The sequence below is a fragment of the Grus americana genome, chromosome 2 (genome assembly GCF_028858705.1).
Source record: "Grus americana isolate bGruAme1 chromosome 2, bGruAme1.mat, whole genome shotgun sequence".
Classification (NCBI taxonomy): Eukaryota; Metazoa; Chordata; class Aves; order Gruiformes; family Gruidae; genus Grus; species Grus americana.
The window spans coordinates 27,731,101-27,751,452 of NC_072853.1; the positions used below are offsets into that span (position 1 = coordinate 27,731,101).

The 20,352-nt window shown below is 38.3% G+C and overlaps 1 protein-coding gene across 1 annotated transcript in view; it reads right to left on the reverse strand.

Annotated features, from left to right (window-relative positions):
* SLC26A7 (solute carrier family 26 member 7) overlaps positions 1–18,510 on the reverse strand; it is a 70,860-nt gene extending 52,350 nt beyond the window's left edge. The window contains exons 1-2 of the mRNA XM_054816768.1: positions 18,321–18,510; positions 2,056–2,166 (exon numbers count right to left, since the gene is read on the reverse strand). Coding sequence (XP_054672743.1) covers positions 2,056–2,166; positions 18,321–18,510 — 301 coding nt within the window. The remainder of the gene's footprint in view (positions 1–2,055; positions 2,167–18,320) is intronic.
* Between the last annotated feature and the right edge of the window lie 1,842 nt (positions 18,511–20,352).

Below are 20,352 nucleotides of genomic sequence, written 5' to 3' on the forward strand. Positions count from 1 at the left end.
CCTACATATGATCATGTGATGGATTCTTGTCTTCCTAATAATCTTACACCAACAAACTGCTGACAATACACTAAATAATTCAGTTCTGAAACAGCTTTTTAATATAGCTACATGTTTTAATAAGTATAATAATCTATCTTTACTCAAGAAACAAAATTATTTGCCAAATTCTAAATTTTCCCTTTTTTTCAAACGCTTCTCTTTTTTACATGAACTGAGTACATTCCATCACTTACAACAGCATCCACAGACCCTTCCTGGACATCAAAACGCTCAAATACTTTCTGTGTCTCAAGGGAAAACAAACTTTCAGCTTGCCTTTTGCTGTAAGACACTTTATAGATGTTGAGCAATTTTTAATAATTTAACTGAATATTTTTGAACAAAAAAAGGTGCTTAAAAAATGTGTCTAACTTCTTACTAAAACATTGCATACACTCGAGAGCATACACGTGAGCAGTCAGATTCTGCAGAATTCATTTTGTGTGTGATTACCCAGAACCATCTCTCCTCCTTTCAGTTTTTCTCCTCCACAAGGAAAACACACCTCCCACCTGTTTAAATCTCCTGACAACCACAGAGGTCACTTCCCTTTACCCAGTCCTACCATTCTTTACTACTGGGCCTGTCTCATCCCTCCTGCAAACTTCAGAGACCACCAAGTGCCCACTACTGCACACCAAAGAACTTGTGGTTCAATCTCATGAGTATTATTTCCAATTTCCATCCATAATTTGGTTTCTTCGGAGTCAGAAACAGAGCATTCGCCAACCTATTAGGAGATGAAAGTCATCCAACTCTTGCAGCTGCTGTTCACGCTGCTAAGGGTAAACAAGTAACTCATAAATACTAGCATAGCAGTCATTTGCTACTTACCTGACTCTGCAAGTGGACAGGAGTTGTACTGAAGTCATCGGGAGAATCTCTAGCTTTAAGCTCAACATGAGCCGGCAATGTGTGCTTGCAGCCCAGAAAGCCAACTGTGTCCTGGGCTGCATCAAAAGAGGTGTGACCAGCAGGCCGAGGGAGGTGATCCTGCCCCTCTACTCTGCTCTTGTGAGACCCCACCTGGAGTACTGCGTCCAGCTCTGGGGGGCCCAGTACAAGAGAGACATGGAGCTGTTAGATAGAGTCCAGAGGAGGGCTGTGAAGATGATCAGAGGGCTGGAGCACCTCTCATATGAAGACAGGCTGAGAGAGTTGGGATTGTTCAGCCTGAAGACAAGGCGGCTCTGGGGAGACCTTACAGCAGCCTTCCAGTACGTAAAGGGGCCTACAGGAAAGCTGAAGCGGGACTGTTTACAAGGGCATGGAGTGATAGGACAAGGGGGAATGGCTTTAAACTAAAAGAGGCTAGATTTAGGTTAGATATTAGGAAGAAATTCTTCGCTATGAGGATGGTGAGACACTGGCACAGGTTGCCCAGAGAGGTTGTGGATGCCCCCTCCCTGGAAGTGTTGAAGACCAGGTTGGATGGGGCTTTGGGCAACCTGGTCTAGTGGAGGGTGTCCCTGCCCATGGCAGGGGGGCTGGAACTAGATGATCTTTGATGTCCCTTCCAACCCAAAACATTCTGTGATTCTGATACAATAGCGGGTAATAGGCACAGAAAGCTTTTTTTCTGAGAAATGCAGGATTTGTGTTTTAGACAGGTGAGAAGTAATGTGTGTTTTCTATGGTTTAAGAAGCAATCGAGCCTTTTTCATTCCTGTTTGCACAGAACTTGTTGGCTGAGCCCTTTGTTAAAATCTTAGCCTGAAGCAGATTTCTAAAGTAGAGTTAAAATACAAAAGCCCTTAGTAAACTACATTTATAAAGGAAGTGTCAATGCAATATTAAATTATAATGGCAGTATTAACTCCAATATATTCTTAATGAGGCTCTTTAAAGTACTTTAACTGGCAAAAAAATAGTTATAAAAAGAAGCACAAAACCATCTTATTTCTATTTAGTTTTAGATAATTTTCCTTCCATTGATCTTATAACAAAAAAAAAATAATAATTCAGTTTCCAATTCCTTATTTCTGAAAATGTTTTTAGCAAATAGTCACTTACCTGTCACAACATGACGTCCCATTCCAAATATGGCATAAATAATGACAGGGAAGAAAGAGCCATATAAACCAAAAACCGGATGGACTGAAGACAGAACCGCAAAGGCCAGCCCTACGGAAAGTTAAATGGAATTACTTTACTATATGAAGAGAAAACTGTTCTGCATTAATTTTTTTTAATAAGGAAACACAATTTTATTAAGAGCAGGGAAAAAACCATCTTCATGGTTTAGAAGCATAAACCACCTACTGTACAATGAGGATCAGGAAGAACTGTGGAAGGTTTTTCATTATCTGCCATCAAAATCCTCACGCTTTCTTGAGTCTTGGTCACCAGCAGAAACAAATGGGTCACAGATACAATCTATGGCACCAGCTACCATGTTTCCAGGTTGTCTCCATCAGTGGTTCCAAATATTTTTTTAATAGACAGTCCTCACAGGAGGAGGCAGCACCGTTTCACCCCCATCCTCACAAACACAGGTTTCAAACTGCCAGGGCTCCAGGCGATCAGATGGTTATTTCTTACAAACAGTTCAAAACCTATAATTTTGGTTTGGATGGAGCCCCTTCAGTCTGCTTTCTTCTAATTTATTAAACAAAAAAATATTCCAGAGTCCATTGTCTTTAGGTGCCTGGGGGGGTTTAATCCTTTAGATATTAACTTGTTTGTTTGTTATGTAAAGCTGCCAGTCCAGAAACAGAAAGTAGTTGATTTTCATGTTGAGATGGAGACTGAACTGAATTGGTTAGGATTTAACTTTACAGACTTACTAGTTATCTTCATTGTTTAGCTATAGAGGACAGTATCCATCTTTTTCTTAGAAAGCCTCAGAATATGCCAAGAAATCATCTGTCAACAGAGACATTCCTGCAAAGCAGAGCTTTGGTTGCTGTTCAACTTTAGATACCTAAGTCAAACTGTGCTTCAGACCAGCAGCCTCTACTGTCATTTCACCGTTTTTTCTCCTAGAAACTAAGAGTAGGAGAAATTGCCTGGCAGCCTTGCTCCACAAATCTTGGTGAATACCTTGTCATGCACTAGGGAGGACAGGATTGGTTTGTGTAACACAAAAGGTGCCTTTCTGAAGTCCACCTTCAACATGAGGGACCAGTCTAAGCAAGTGTGTATGTGTGTGTATTGGGAGAATGACCATGCATGGTCTGGGGCAGAGGTGATTCAGATCTGTGAAATGGAGTTGCCTTCTGTCTACATTTGAATCTCCAAAGAAAATTAAATGTGCAGGATTAATTGCTCTCACCAAACTTTCCTGACTGCTCCAGAAAGCATTTTTTACCTGAAACATTGGTGTATGGGGTTTTAAAAATATGGAGAGTGCCAGAGTTATCTTTGCTTATAGACTTTCAGTGGCAATTCTGAACATTTTGATTCAAGAGCTCTCTTCTTGGATTTGCATTTGAGTCTGTAACAAAGAGCACATAGTGGGGGGAGGCAATAAAATGCCGAAAGGCCAGAAATGTCAAGTTCCCTGTGAAGCAGACAAGGACTAGCAGTTCACCTGTTCTTAGAAAAAAAATCACGGTGAAGGTTTTGCTGAGATGGATCTTACATGGATCATCTGCATCCACACTTTGCTTAGCAAAGTAGCACTATAAGTTGCAACTTGGAGAGGAGAATAGATATTTGAAAACGTCTGTTTTAAAACTTTGATGCCTTCTTTCAAACAGAAATGGACTTAATTGCTCTTTTGCCTTTTAATTAGCATATCTACTGATCATCACTTGTTTTTTTCTCTTAGCACACCATTATTATGAACCAGAAAGATCTTTGAAATTATAGCTCTACATCCACGTTCACACGATCACTATATGCAAAAGAAGATTCTGACCCAAGAGCAACACAGAAAGATGTGCTTGAGGAGAATAAAAACAGCACAGGAGAGAACTGCATGACCCTATCCAGACAAAAGTGAGCAGCGGGGAAAAAAATGGAGAAAAGGAGAAAGAGATTTTAAAGTCTTGTTCAACACTGAAAAGCTCTTCTATTATAACCATTTTATGAACAAAACCAAAAGCAAACAAAAATTTTGTAATTAATTTGTTAGTAGAATACCAGTGACAGAGATATTCCAGTCTTGCAAAAAAGCATTATGCAAGGCTAATTTATTTTACTCTCCAAAAAGTAAAGGGACCAGCAAAATCTGTACAACTTCAGTCACACTTTAATTATAACTACATAATTGAAATGAAGTGACCTCTCGGTGTGGACAAGTATAAGGGAAATATACACAAGATTCAGTACTGATTGCTGAGACAAGTATGTACTTTACAAGCACTATTGGGAAGAGGTCTATAAATCCTGGTTAAGATGATCTGCAAAATTCTTTATGTTTAAAATATTAAATGAAAGAAATTCTCTAACACTAAACCACAGAATTACAAATATAGAACATTTTCATCTGAAAACATTCCTATTTCCAAAAATTCCTATTCACACACTGCAGAACAGCTACACAATGCGTAGACAACTCACCTTGGCGAGTTCCTTTGCATGCTCTCCTCCTTGCATTTTTTTTTCAAATACTTGGACTCCATCAGTTATTGCAAGGGAAGCACAAAAACTCCCTCTTCACTAGGAAAGGTTAAGAATTTTGAAAGATATATTTTGAAATATCAAGTTCATTTTGCAGAAAACAGATTATGTTAATATAATTTTTAAGTTTGTGCTTCAGTTGTGTTAATTTTGGACCTTGAAGTTTTCCTTATAAAATCTACATGGTTCACTTTTTTAATAGGTTTTCACCCTAAGTAACTTTATCAGTTCAAGAGGAGGTTGGCTTAGAAGTTGTACAAAACAAAACTGAAGAGTACAGTAATACACCGCAGGCTAAGCTAAAATATTTCCAGAAGAGGGACTACCAGCTCTTTTACTATTCAGTATTTCCAATTAATCCAGGGTTAAGAACAGTATATATTGTTCTTTCCTCTCAACATTTACAAGGAAAACAAGGGTTCAGCTACCGCAAAATATTCTGTCACCATCTGGCTGTAAAAACCAATTCTCGCTTCTCTACATGTGTTTACTTTGTTTTTATGTTTCCTAAGACCTTCTGAATCTGAAACATTTGACAATTATGGCCAGACTGTTTGATCCAGCATAAACTGTACATGTTGTGGGTAGAGCACAAGAAGCTCAACCCAGCCCTAGATCACGCACACAGAAACTGTGTCAACATCTCAATTCCACTCTCTGAACAGAGCTGAGGGGAACAGAGAGGCACAACCTGAATGAACCCTTACGGGCAGAAGAACTGGCTGACAGAAATCTGGCATGAGTCCTGTAAAACTATGGAAAAGGTGTTACCCTGCCCAGCAAACATCCAGCATCCAACAGGAACTTCGCTTTACTCACAGACTTTCCGATGAGAAATCTCTCTTGTTTACAGGCGGATAATCTAAACATAAATCCAACCCTTGTTTTTGCCCTTTCACGGTCTTTTTGTATTAAGTTTCCAGAAGCAGTGTCTCATTCTTTTCATGGTGAGGTCATGGCAGTCAGGACAGAGCTAAAATTACCAGCCTTTGACTCTAGTCCTGGCTCTGCTTGCTAGCTTTTTGTTCCCATGACTGAAGAATGTCAATCGTGTGCAAGAGCAGAGGGGCGTTATGAAACAGAATTAGTAAAGACTTCAGGCTTTCTGATTAGGCGTATAATGTTCAAAGGTTCAAATACTTTTAAAGATATGATCAGTAGTATATTTCAGCTCACTTCATTAATTTTCATATTAAACTTTGCTACAATGCATTCCATATGTTCAAGAACTAGTCAAAAGACAGGAAACATTATTTTTTTTTTCATTCCAAACAGTAATAATACTCAAAAGAAGTAGATCAAAAAATAACGATCCCACGTAATCTTCACTGGTAATATGGCGAAGCCTCCGTGGCAGCGACATTAAGGTTTTCAAATAAGAATATAAATTCCATGGAAAGAAATGCAAACAAAAAATGCATAGTAAGTTCAGATACAGTACATTAATATTGTGGTTCTTTCTTTTAACTACCTCCTTATCATAAGATAACATTGTGCGACAGAGCCTCATTGAAAACCATGCTCTCTGACTAGCACCAGATGCATAACAGTCCTCTGGCATGCCCCACTGAAAAGCAAGAGATGTTGCACCACTGTTGGTAAACATCAAATGGAGATTATTACAAAATGACAAGCTTGATAGAAATAGGAACAAGGCCAGGTCCTACCACAGGAGAAAGGTCTCGGTTTAAGTTGATAGTTTCTGCTAATTAGGCTAGTGCCAAAACTACAGCAATAAAAAAATATTTTCCATAGAAAGAGCTGCAAATCTCAGAGTACGGTCAACTAGTTAACAATTTTCTCCATCTGGAAATATGTTCATGATACAGACATATGTTCTGAGGAAAGCTACACCATGTCTTTTGGCAATATGATATGCAAACCAGAAATTTAAATGAAGAAGCAGGAAAAGTAGTAAGTCTATAATTAATTTGAGGAGTTCCAAAATTTGTATCATTTACTATCTTTATTTACTGTGAAAAGCTATAAATTTAAAAGTTTTTCTGGTAGTGTATATATTCAAATAACTTTTTGTTATTGTAACCTTTTATTCTAATTTGATTATATTAAGATGGTCAGACCACAAGAAGAATGAAGAATGTAAAAGCAAGATGGGAGGACAGATTCTGAGAAATGTACCATAAATCTTTCACAGTCCCCACAATGTTGAGTTGGCAACCACTCTCTTTTTTTTGAAGGATGCTTCAGTGCAGTTCCTTCCCATGCAAGTGTCTCCTTCAGTCTGGTGAGAATTAAGCATCTCAACTGTATTAGTCATAGTACCTGAATTCACAGTATTTCACAGTATCTGAAATGCAGCTCTTCCAGTGTACCATCTGACAACTACATCAAAGGTATTTTTGAGAAAGCACTGCTGTTCTATTATGCCACTTTGCAGATCTCCAGATACTGACACTTGTATCTTGATGTTTAAAAGAAAGGATATGCAAGTATTATGGTGGAAAAAACAAGTGGACTGCATGACCCATTTACGAATTCTCTATTCAAGATAGCTTGACTCTTCTGTACATAAAAAAAAGCTTGGATATACCCAAAAATAGACAGAAAAAAATTAGTATTTTCTTTTTTTTAATGGAGCTCCTGGAAAAAGCTATGACTCCTGACAGACAATCAGAGATGAAATGTTTAGACCTCTTTAGGATGAATTTGACACAATACCTGAACACCACAGAGATTTTATAAACTATTATGCAGAGAATTCTATGAACTATTATACGTTGGTCAGCCCTAATACCTGAAGAATCTGGCCATCTCCAAAATAAAATTAGAGAGGCATTTTGAAAGTGAATTATAGGGAAATTCCTCTGTATCTCACCAAGAATAAACAGAGAATGAAACCCATAAGAAACTTCTGGCAAGCAGGTAACTATGAGGCAGTCTTTTGAGAAGCATCAACGCTGTGGAGAAATAAAGACCAATCATGACTGATGACAGGCCTTTATCAAGATGAACTGCACTTTTTGAAATCCACGAAAAGGGCATCCCTTTTGACAAATAGGTGGGCAAGAATCTCAGCACTAAAGAGCTTCCCTGATCTCTCTGACCTAGAAGATCAAAGGTGAAGTCACTTCTTCCTTCAGGGAATGAACATTTCCTGGGTTTGGCAGTCTCTGTCCATGGTGCTCAGGCACCCTCAGGCGCAGGGATCGCACATCTGTGCAGCTCATTGGATCATACTAAGACAAGTGTACCTGCACATTAGGCTCCAAAGGATTCAGAGGTCGTTCAAAAGTTAAATTCACATTTCTAGTAGTCTGTCAGACAGGTATTAGCACATGTATAACTTGGAAGAATTGTAATAGACATTAGAAATGAAATAATGCATGCACAGCAGCATCGGTGCCTTTCTCCTCTGCTGGAAAGTTGTATAAATATGAAACATTGCCCTACATTTACTTACTAACATGTTACATTTCACGATCAGCTTACATCATTATTCTTTGTATGGGAGAACTATAACAGAGTTCAGCTGGACACTCTCTTCCACTAATCATTTATGAACTACATGGATTCTCCAATGCATTCTCTAGGAGATTTTTCTGGTTTTGTTTCCAAATGTGCTTATTTAATTTCATCTACACATGCTATTTGTATGCCAGATGTATATTTACAAGACAGATCTACCCCTTAATAAAATTATTAGCTCCAGTTAGCCTGCTCAGAGTATATTTATGTCTCCATTTATGGTCAGAGCCTGAAAAAAAACCTCGGCAACCATCACCCTTGAGAAGACACAGCTGGGGTTCCTCCATGAAAAGCTAAAAAAAAAACTCCGTGAGTTTTTGGCATCATGCCTTCCAAAACACTGGGCATGAGTTCTGGAATGCATGAAGGCAGTATAGTTCATTTTTTTTAATGGCAAGGTCTCCAGCCAGTGTTAAGGAATTAGTTGTTCAGCAATAAATCCAGCTTGAGATTAAATTAACTTTAATTAAAACATACAAAACACACCAATCCTCAGTGAGTTATTACTGGGCTTGCAGAATGAAAAAAAGAAGTTGGCAGGAATAATAATACTGATTTCATCAGATGCCATCTACATATTTCACTTTTGGAGGAAATATGTCTCAAGGGCTTTCCACCCCCCCAAAAAAACGAGCCCACCAAAACCTGTTTGAGCCAAAGCATTTCTTGTTCATGATAGGTCATAGGAAAGGCAGCGAATGTATAACACTACATATAAATTCTGTATAAAGTATATCCATGTGCTAGCTGACTACAAAAAATATATTTTTTAAAAAATTACAAACACTGCCATAGTCCCAGATCTGATAAATTCCAAAGTCCAAATCTTACACCCACATGCTTTCACATGCACAACTTTTGAGTATAAGCAGTATAGCACATGGACAGATGTTTATTTCAAAACAAATAGCATAAAGTTTATGAATCCAGCCAAATACCAGGAACTTAGCAAGATAAAGATTGAATCCAGAAATACAGTGACAGTATTTTAGTTTTAAAAACCCCCACACATTTGTCTTAACTTATTAACACTTCAGTTCAAAACTTTCCTTTTTTTTTTTTTGAGCAGCAGCAGATATTGAAAGGAAACACAAACTTGTGAAAGAACCCCCTTGTGCATTGTATTCTGTTCCCTCTTATGACAGGCAAACGTAATTAAGTACATCTACAAATGGAATCATGTGATAAGGAGATACATCTTCTTATCCCAATATTTTAACAGAATATTTTTAGAACTACTTCCCATTTTAAGTCTGAACATATTCATGCTACTTTATACTCAGTTGTTCTTGTGCTGCAACTGTCTTTTACTTTAAATGCCTTTCCTGACAAGGAAAAGCCTTCTCAGGTTTTAATTAACCTAAGCCATTTAAGTATTCTCCCAAATACAATCTTTGTTTTTCTGATCCTTTTCCCAGCCTTTTCTTCTCCTACTGAAGTTTGAAATCATTTTCCATGAACCAAGGCAACTTAAATTACACACTATATTTCAGATAATGGATCAACAGTCAGCATTACCTGCGGTCATCAACTTCTTTGCAGCTCCTAATCCACCTAACAACCCATTTGTTTTCAAATAGGCTAATTATTTTCCAGCAGATCATTAAAACTACTCCTAATTGAGAACATCAGCAGAGTTGTCTTTAGAATGCATATATAAATCTGAAGCAAAACCCACTCACTTCCTAGAGCCTTGCTTCAGAATTGGGTAGCAGAATCAATCACTCTGGTATCCTTTATTGCTATACATGAAAATGTTATTTTATTATCATTAAAGGGAAATACACATCTGTTGCTTGCATCTGCTCCAGTCCCTTATCTGCAATGCAGACTTGTAACTTGAATACAACACTACAGCCACTATGGTCAAACTATAGAATATCATTCCACATTTGGCAGAATCATCAAAGGTACTTGTTACTGGATCTGCAATGTCACTTACCTGCTCTTTCAGAATTCTGAGATGATGATTACCCATCTCAGCCCTTGATCTGAGCGTGTTTCATTTTCTGTGTTTAATCTCAGCTACATATCCATGTGATTGACCATTTCCCACACAGGCAAAATCATCACCCTTCAAGAAAACTGAAATTTTATACTGAGGCTTCAGTTTAGACTGAATACTTAAGCAGAAAGTACCATGTCTTTGTTTTGTCCCCTTTTTTTCTAAGGCTGAAAAAACATTAGTGGGTTTGGGGTTTTTTGCAAGGGTCTAACTCAGTTGTGATGTTGGACATTCATATTAGTAGCAAACAATTGAAACCTGTACTCTTTGCACCATAAACTGTCAATACGGTACTGCGTAAGTCATTTCTGTGTTTCAAGCAAAAGCACTTCTGTTTCTAATTTCCCTCTCCATATACTTTTCTATTACTGCACAGTGCAAAGAGCTCCAAGATGCTATAATTAAAAGTGCAGAGTGAAAGCATTATCATCACCCTGTGAATGACAAAACAGAAATTAAGTCATGTATTTGTCTAAGCAGGAGTCTCTCTGGTCATTAAAGGCTTACACAAGAGGATTATAATTATCAAAACTTCAAGCAAGATCTTGGAAGAATCTTGGGGGAAAAGGTTAACATTTTCTGAGGTTAAGTACCTACATTAGGAATTTATATCCAGAAAGAGTACGGCAACTTCAGGTGTTAAGCAGAGCACTTAATTTTCACATTATATGAAGTCCTAACCAAAATAGTTCAGATACATTTGTGTCCCCTAACTATATAGTGTGACAATTGCACCTAAGAGGTTAAAACCACAGGTATCTGCTTATCTCTTCTACAAACTTTGTGGATGGAGATCCGCAAGGTTGGCATGAGAAGCAGACGAAGGAGGGAGTCTTACAGCAGCAGGATGACCCTGTTTTGGATAAAGAATGCAGAATAAACAGTTTCTACACAGAATCTTGAAGGCCACGGTGCCCAGAGTGAGACCTTTTGCTTCATTACCCATGAAATGAATATTAAAGTTGACACCCCTAAGTATAATAACGAGCTAAAAGAATTACATGCTAAACATATATGACTATAGTACTCGACTCTCCACCCAAATCATGTTAAACGTCACAGAAAGGGGAACAGCTAAGGTTAGGGTACAAAGGATATTGAGGAAGTTACACTGGGGGGGGGGGGGGGCGGGGCGGGGCGAGAAAAAACTGAAGACCCTGAAGAGGCAGTTGATGGGCTGTGCTCCTTCTCCTCCGCCCAAAATAGGGACGCCTTCTTGGTAAGCAATTGTAATTTCACTTTTTCAGTGAGAATACCCAGGATAGCATTTTGCTGGCATTATAATCATATATTGGCACTATTGCAGTAAATGTATTTATCAACGGCAATTCTGAACTCTTCATATCTGCTGCCTTAATAAACTTCCTATCTGTTTCAACTTTGCAAACCTGTTTCAGTGCAAGTCCGTTAGGGAGCTCTGACAGGCAAATGTTGACTTTGGTATGTGGCTATAGACATAATCCTTTAGACATGAACCATTGACCAAGTCTGGGACTAAGACTGGACCTAGCCACACCTAAGCTCCTCTCTGAGAAGGAGTTTAGAAAGCAAGGGGGTCCTTTCTGAACCTCGTGACTCAAAAGGAGGGCCTCCCTCAGCCACACATCAGACTCACACCCTTTACATGACATAGAGAACTGACATACATAAATAAATTACGTACACTAACATACATACTCAAGCAGACTAACTTTGGGGATAATTTCTCTGGCGATGAACACAGCTCCACAACAGAGAGTATATTTGTACAGACTTTTTCAGATAAAATCAGACTTACTTTTTTTACAGTCCATGACAGTCAGAGAAGCTTGGTGATGTGTTGCAGCATTACCTAAATGGCTTCTAGATGCCAGTCTTTGTGGACAGTATGCATAGTTCTGCCCAGAAAAAAAACACCAAAACAAACAAAGAAACAAACCAAACCACAAAGAAATGCATTCTAAATAACAATCCAAAAGCAAATACTGAGATATGATGTGCCAAACAACATACATTGCATAATTTAAATCCTGAGAGAAGGCACAAAGCTATTTGTTTGAAAAGGCAAGATTGGATGAAGAAGGCTAGCAAAATGGATTAATCAGAGATGGATCAACAGCTTGGTAACGAATAAATGATGCCAGGAAAGATCACCTATGAAAGGCCTTGAAAGTAAAGATGAATAATTTGCTTGGTGCAATAAAAAGTTACCACAGACTGTGAAAATGAGCTAAGCAGCTGCATTCTGAAGAGATATGAAGGGGCTATAGCACGTGTTCAGAAGGCTACAGAAAAAACACAATGACAGCTTTACGACATTTAGCTACATGGAAAGTCTGCATCATAATGCATCTTAATATTATCATGCAAGGAAACTGAGAAAAATTCATCTTGTTCAAAGTATGCTTCTCATACAAGTAGGTGGTGTCCAGGTCAGATGAAAAAGCCACAAAAAGAATTCTGGTATTACTGTGACAGTTAACGGATGAGTTACAGGAAAGAAAACAGTAAGATCTGCCTTTAACCACGTTGAACATGAACTCTTTATTACCCACAATGCCATAGATATAATGGCTGAAAAACACATCACCTAAATTTTCATGTCTACATCATCAGTGTATACACCTGAGCCAATCCCCTCTTACACTCAATGGAAATCTTACCAATATAATCAATCAACCTTAACAAAGTAGATGATTAAATTTAGTCAGATGAATCACACCTGTGGTGGGTTGATCCTGGCCAGCAGCTAAGCACCCACCCAGCCACTCATTCACTCCTCCTCAAAGGATGGGGGACAGAATCAGGAAAGCAAAAGTGAGAAAACTTCTGGGTCAAGATAAAGACAGTTTAATAAGTGAAAAAGAAAAAAAAAGTGATGTAAAGGCAGTCATTCATGACCTCCCATGAGCAGTCTGAACACCATAAATTTCACTAACTCTTATCAACTAGTTGATTAAGTAAGGAACGCAAGAGTGGCTTGCTGAGAAATAGATACCTACACTGCAAAACCTCTGTTTTATTAGAACAATTTCAATTTGGAGAGAAAAAAAACAAACAACAAATCAGGCACTTATGAGACATCTATGTGGACCTAATAAAGGGTGTGTATGAGTGAGGAACACAATGAAATGGAAAGAAAAATCTTCATATGATGACTGTTGATGGGGTATCAATAAATTTTAAAGGGAAAGGGAAGAGAGCAACAAAGTGCTAGTCAAGAAGCAAATTAAGGATTTATTTGTTAATTTAGAGACATCTTGCTCTAGTCTATCAATAACAGATTTTTGAGAAACACAGATGAATTAGGTAGTGATTACCAAAACATGAAAGCTCAAATTCCTTAACTGTCTGTGAAAGTATATAGCAAGCTTCAAGACTGGATGATAAAAAAGTTCATTTTAGATTCAAAGGTTATTTTTCAGCCTGAGGTATCAGAGGAAGAATAAGGATTCTATGTCTGAAAAATAAGGTGTTGAGTTCTATATTATTAAATCACAGTTGGAGCTAATACTAGATGATAGCCGGAACTAATGAAGCCTAGTTTCTTTTACTGGTTTTGACTTGTGGTTGACTGACTTTGCGCTCTTGAGGCAGTGCAAGCTCCAACTGAATCTTTCCAGCAATTGGTCCATTTGAAAGGGCTTTTTTTTACTTTGCGCTCCACATTATCTAATGGCTAACAAGGTATGAGTTTCTATTATCACTTTTTAGAACTTGTAGGGTATGTTTCCACTGGCCATTTTCATAAAATTTGTAGAAACATAATTATCTTTGACACTTATTTCTCCATCTTCTGTGGAATTATCTAAGGACTTTAAAATTAAAGGACACACACAGAGACCGTACAAGTGTTGTCTCAATAGGTAAATAGGAAGAAGTGTTCAGCGGTGAATTCTGAGACTCGTGAATTAAGATTAACTTGGCATTTTTAGCAATGAAATAGCTATAGAAACACTTGGAGAATGACTGCTTGGTTTCAGCAATGACTCTTTCATCACAAATGCCAAGCAGCACATCATGCTGCCTTTCCTTCCTATCTCCCTATACTCCTCAGTCTCCTCTCCCCACCCCAGTACTGGATCCATTCGTTGTACTGAAAGTTATCAATCAATGAATTCCCTCTGAATGGTCAAATATGACTTGGGCATGTTTTAAACAGGTTTCAAAAGCATTTGAAAAGCAGCATCAGAAGATTCACTCTCTGCAGAAATTATTACATAATTTCTTATGGATTCCTTAATAACTACTATATTTATTGGATAACATTGAGAGAGAGTAAGAATAACACCTTAGGCACAGAGGCATATGGTTTTACTTTAGCTCAGTGTTAGGCAAGGTAACACTCCACCTTCTCAAGATCCATTTCTTCCACAATGTACATGGAAGTAAACACAATTAAATACTCAGGTAGCATGCCTTTCTTGTACACCATGCCTAGACTGTCACCACAGGACATAGTTTCTAGTTTATGTGTGTCGTGAGGGAAGACATTTAAACCTAAACTAATATTTGAGCTCAAGTGTTTCAATTTACAAATAGCTGACTTGAAGGTATCTTACAGGAGTTTGAAAGCTTAAGTCACATTTAGAAACTAATAATTTTGACCCTGAAAATCAGAAGATGAATAATAGTAGCTCTTTAAAACTTTAGCCAAAATAAAATGTGGCATAAGAACAGCTAAAAGCTCTCTGTTCAGCCAGGTTGGTCTTCCCCACCGGCTCGTCTTTCAGCACATGGGGACGGCCTGCTCCTGCACCCTTAAGATTTCCTTCTTGAAGAATGTCCAGCCTTCCTGGACTCCTTTGCCCTTCAGGACTGCCTCCCAAGGGACTCTGTTAACCAGGCTCCTGAACAGGCCAAAGTCTGCCCTCTGGAAGTCCAAGATGGTAGTTCTGCTGACTCCGTGCCTTACTTTTCCAGGAATTGAAAACTCTATTATTTCATGATCACTATGCCCAAGACAGCCTCCAACCATCACATTACCCACAAGTCCTTCTCTGTTCACAAACAACAGGTCCAGTGGGGCACCTTCCATAGTTGGCTCACTCAACAGCTGTGTCAGGAAGTTACCTTCCACAAACTACAGGAACCTGCTGGACTGTTTCCTCTCTGATGTATTGTATTTCCAGCAGACATCTGGTAAGTTGAAGTCCCCCACAGGAACAAGGGCTAGTAATTGTGAGACTTCTCCCAGCTGCTTACAGAATATTTCATCTGTCTCTTCATCCTGGTTGGGTGGTCTATAACAGTCTCCCACCATGATATCTGCCTTGTTGGCCTTCCCCCTGATTCTTACCCATAAATACTCAACTCTAATATCACCATTATTAAGCTCTAGACAATCAAAACACTCCTGAACACACAGGGCTACCCCACATTCTCTTCTTCCTTGCCTATCCCTCCTGAAGAGTTTATAGCCATCCATTGCAGCACTCCAGTTGTGCGAATCATCCCACCATGTTTCCATGATCGCAACTATATTATCGTTTTCCTGCTGCACTTCAGTTGGGCTATTGATCCTGCCACCTTTCTGGGGGGAGAAGCCCTAATTCCTATGTGACCGTTCTCAGGTGCTTCTGTGATTTCTAACACATCAATAACCCTTGTGTCTTTGCTGCCACATGGATCTCCATTCCCTACCTCCACTGAGACAGCAGACCAAAGGACCTCACTAGAACACCATCCCTCAAACATTGGCATGCCACCCCCAGGCTTCTCTCTAGCGAGTCTGGTTTTATCCCTTTCCCCCTCAAATCTAGTTTAAAGCTCTTTCAACGAGCCCTGCTAACTGTATCAGCTATCTGCATACATTGATTGCTGACATTTCTATTAATTTGCTCTTTTGTTTTTCTCACTTATAAGGCAGACACCAAAACCTGCTATTGCATAGGAATTCTCCAGAAACAATTTCTGAAAGTTCTGTGAGAGCAGTTATGAGCATTACCTTGATTGCATTCACTATGACACACTAAGGACTGTGACTTTCCTCTTTCTTTCCTTCCTTTACAAACGAAAGCCAGCTATATCATGTAAAATTTAGATTAGAAGTTGGAACTTGGACACATTACACCAGATCAGAGCAGCTGCCAACCTGAATAGTCTGAACATAGCCAATGCCAGATGAGTAAAAAATCCCACAGTAGGAAACTGTGAAAAACACAGCTCAATTGGAAGGTCTTTCTTAAATTATTCTCAAGCTACTGGACTGCTGTCTACCCTGGAGTATGCAGCTTTCATCACTCAGAAAATTGTTGCATATGAATACAACTGCATATTTTTCCATATACTTCCATAACTCAAGTTTATTTCCATATACTTGAATTTACTTAAACGTTGCTGCAACACCAAATGACACTGTGTTCTGCATGTCAGTTATCACTGGTTACTAATTTTTTCCTACCATTGTTAGAATTTCTGCCTTTCATTTTATTACAAAACTTCTTGTTTTATTTTGTGGGTGGATGGAAACAGACACAATAAGACCTCTCAAAATTTGGGGTCTTTTCTCTTCATGCTGTATAATAAATATGACTTCTAATTTTCTTGCATTACACTCTCTATAAGAGTACTAAAGGATAGTCCAGGTAACTGGAAGGCTTACCACACTAGGAAAGAGCTAATGCAAGCAGGGTCTAAGTAAATATGTTGAGTTCAAGTTAAAGCACTACAAATGTGATAAAACACTTTGGTATCTAACTCTCCTCCTTTTCCATCCCCTAAAATCATTCTGAAATCTTGAGAAGCAGTGAGGAGAGTGAAAGAAAAAACAGGTGAGCAGGCGGGAAGAGTTTCAATTAGTTTGTTTTTAAACAGCATAAAATAAAGATAGAATTATTTCTAGATTACATAAAAATAATCTAGAAAAACAAAACCAATATTTTCTGTCTTCACTGGGTCTTCTTAAATTTCTCTGTTACATTAAATTACTACTTGGTACAAGACTCAAACAAGAAAATCCTGGCTAAAACTACCAGCAGTGCAGAACTGCTGTTTAACTTAATATTTTTGATGAATTTCAACATATTGTTATTAGCAGCATTTTAATTACAATTGTTGTATACGCACATACCAGTGAAATTAGATACTTTAGAGTGTTATGGTATTAAGGTTCTTAAAGTTAAATCATGCCAATGCAGATGTTCCTAATTACTTTAAAAGCACAAATACTTACACAAACCAGTTGTTTCCAGCTCCAGCATAATTCAATTAAAGGAGTGCTTATAATTTAACAACATGAATGATAGTTAAGCATAGCTAATATGGGAAATTTTTAAGAAATAATATGTATAGTTTACATGAGGGAAGGAGTTAAAATCCATCTGAGGCAGATAAGAAGCTGTGATTTGCCTAAGACAAATATAAAATATTGCCAAAAGAAGGTGACACTATCAAAGAGACATCAAAACCCGACAAAAGCATTTATTTCCCAGTAGCAATCACTTTACAAACCTGGATTACTGAGACTTTAGTTTTCTGCAGGTCATCATGTAGACTTTTGTTTTGGGGAGTTTTTCCTTTCTCTTTTTTTTTTTTTTTCCAGCTGCCAAATGGAGTCTAGCTCCACCCCTACTTTGTATTGCTGCTTGAAAAGACGTGGTAGGTAATGTAATACCGCATTAAATCAACACAGAAGCTGAAGCATGCAAGCCGCGGGTGCCGGCAGATCCTCTCTGTGGGTAATGTTTCTGGCAGGAGCACCTTTTATGCACAGAAAGTTAATTTTTCCTGTTGTGCTCTGGGCTTCCACAGGTAATAGTATAATGGCAATGTTTCTTCCAGAACAGCATCTCTTACAATGCAATTATCATCTAAGTATATTTTGTTTTCCATATGAAATAGGGGAAAAGGTGGTAATTTAACTGATAAAACATTGTATATAACCATACACTGTGTGAATAGAGTTACTGCTCTCTTATCTATTAAGTTTCTGAAAAATTGTCAAAGGGATGGGATATATAGTGAAGTTCCAACTCACAGAAATTGGCTACAGTAGCACAAGGCACTTCTATCCACATTTGCACATCCACTATACACACATAAGAGGTAAGACTATACATTTTTCCTTATATTTTTCTTTAGATTAAATCAAAATTAGATACATAAGCATGTCTTTTTTTTAACCAAAGCTTTACAATAATATTAAACAAGAAAGAAGAAAAAGGAAAAAAAAAAAAAAGATGATCAGACTGATTCAGCATGACCAGATTCAAAATATGGATCTGAAATGAGTTAACTGTACCTTGAGTCACCTGTTGGATGGCTAGCATTGTCCCAGAAACTGTATCCGGAATCAAATTTTCCTTCCAGTTGTAGACAGGCACCCATTTCAAGATGGGCATCCTTCTCATACACCAGACTTTGATATCTTCAAAGCGAACAGCCTGGATCTTCCTCCAGACTGCACTTCTTTTCCTTTTTGCTCCTGTCATCATTCCCACCCCCAAAAGCAGTTCCTCTTTCAGAAGAGCGCACAGTCAAGGAATCACCCTAATCTGTGTCAGTCTCCAGTTTTCTTCTGAGATTTTGCAGTTCCAAAACTACAGAGAAAAAAAAAAATGAACAGAAGCACTTAAGATTTCTGCAGCTGCTCTCTAACTATAGTCAATAAAAACACTTATTAAATGCTTCAATCATATAAACAGCTACATGAAATGCAAGAACTGTTTATAGCAAAGATCACATTTTCTGCTCTTTGCAAAAATTTGGTCTAGTCTCACGTTAGTTTGTGATTCTTTCCAGTAACCTCCCGCTTTATATTCCCTGTAATGCTTGTGCTTTTGGCCTCAGTCCAGTGGCAAAATGAGGTATTACTGGGTGTGTGTGCGATATAGGCTGGGCTATGCTAATATGAGCGGGAAGTGCCCAGCGGAGCAGGCATCTCCCTGCCAAGCCCAGGAGAGCAGCCTTGCCTCTCCTGGGGGGAGCTTTCCTGGCCGTGGTCGGAAGGCATGAAGATCTCAGTAATCCTGGTGCTAGCAAACTTGTTTTGTCTTCTAAATGACAGTAAAAAGCTTACTTATGTAGAAAATGCAGAACATGAGGCAGCAATAAGTCCTGCTGAAAACATACACAGATTCTCTCTGTAAGCCAAAGCCTCAGACTTAAGTAGAACAAGCTTAAAGTGCAGTAAAGGACTGCAAACTATCAGCTCCACATGGGAAGTGCCAAAAACGCTTGTGATGATCATTCTTCTTCAAAGCTACTCCCTTCTGCTCTTGATAGTCCACCCAGCAAAGGCTTTCTCAACAGAGACAGTTCACCAAGTAACTCGATCTTGTAATAACGTCATGCACCTTATGTACAATACAAAGTGCTCAGTCACAAAGTGATAAGAGCATGGAGGAGCTTTAAACGTCAAGACATTTAAATGCCTTGTGCAATATGGAGCAAGGACACAGTGGTTTTCCTCCAAGTTTTCTGTATCTCTGCATGGCAAAGAAATTTAAGTTAAAATGTAAGATCCAAGTGTCTTCCCAATCACTATTCTGCAGTAGGCAAAAAAAAAAAAAAAATTTTTTAAATATTTCCATTTTATTTATATAAATTAATTTACATTTTATTTTTTAGATTAAGATGAACAAAACTGAAGCATTATCCATCCAACACAACTTTAGAGAAATGAGACTTCATTTCCAAATGCAATAGGGAGAAAAGCACAAGGGCAAATGGACCACAGTTCATTCTACTGAGTGACATTCAGGCGGTGTCCCCTGATGTCCCTTAGAAGTGCAAAGGGAAAAAAGAGAAAAAGAAATAGCAGGAAAAGATCGCTTAAGACAGACTCTCACTTTTGACTATTCCAGGCATTTATTCTTTACCCTGGCCATCCTTTAACCATGTACACTTTTTAAAGAACAGAAGAAACACAAGACAGGTTTGCCTTACTCCTGGTCACTGGAATAAACCTCTAACCATCGATTCCTTTTTTGGGTTTGGTTTTGTTGGGGTTTTTTATTATGTGAAGTTCATGTTTTGGGTTTTGTGTGTGTGTCCCTGCCTTTAGCTTGAAAGTGCAGTTCAAGGACTTCGTAATCAAGGCTTTTATGGCTGCCAAATGTTTCACAACACAGACCTTTCCCTGCTTTCAAAGATCAGAAGTGGACAGCAATCCTTCTGGCTACAGCAAGTTATTCAGCTGTCAGAGGCTGCTTAGTTTTGATAAAATGTTCAGTACCTTGAACTGTAATAGCTTTTATTGGGAGAAAAAAATCAAAATACATTTCTACACATAGATATGGGTAATTGTGTAAAAGAGACTAGGTCCATTTTTT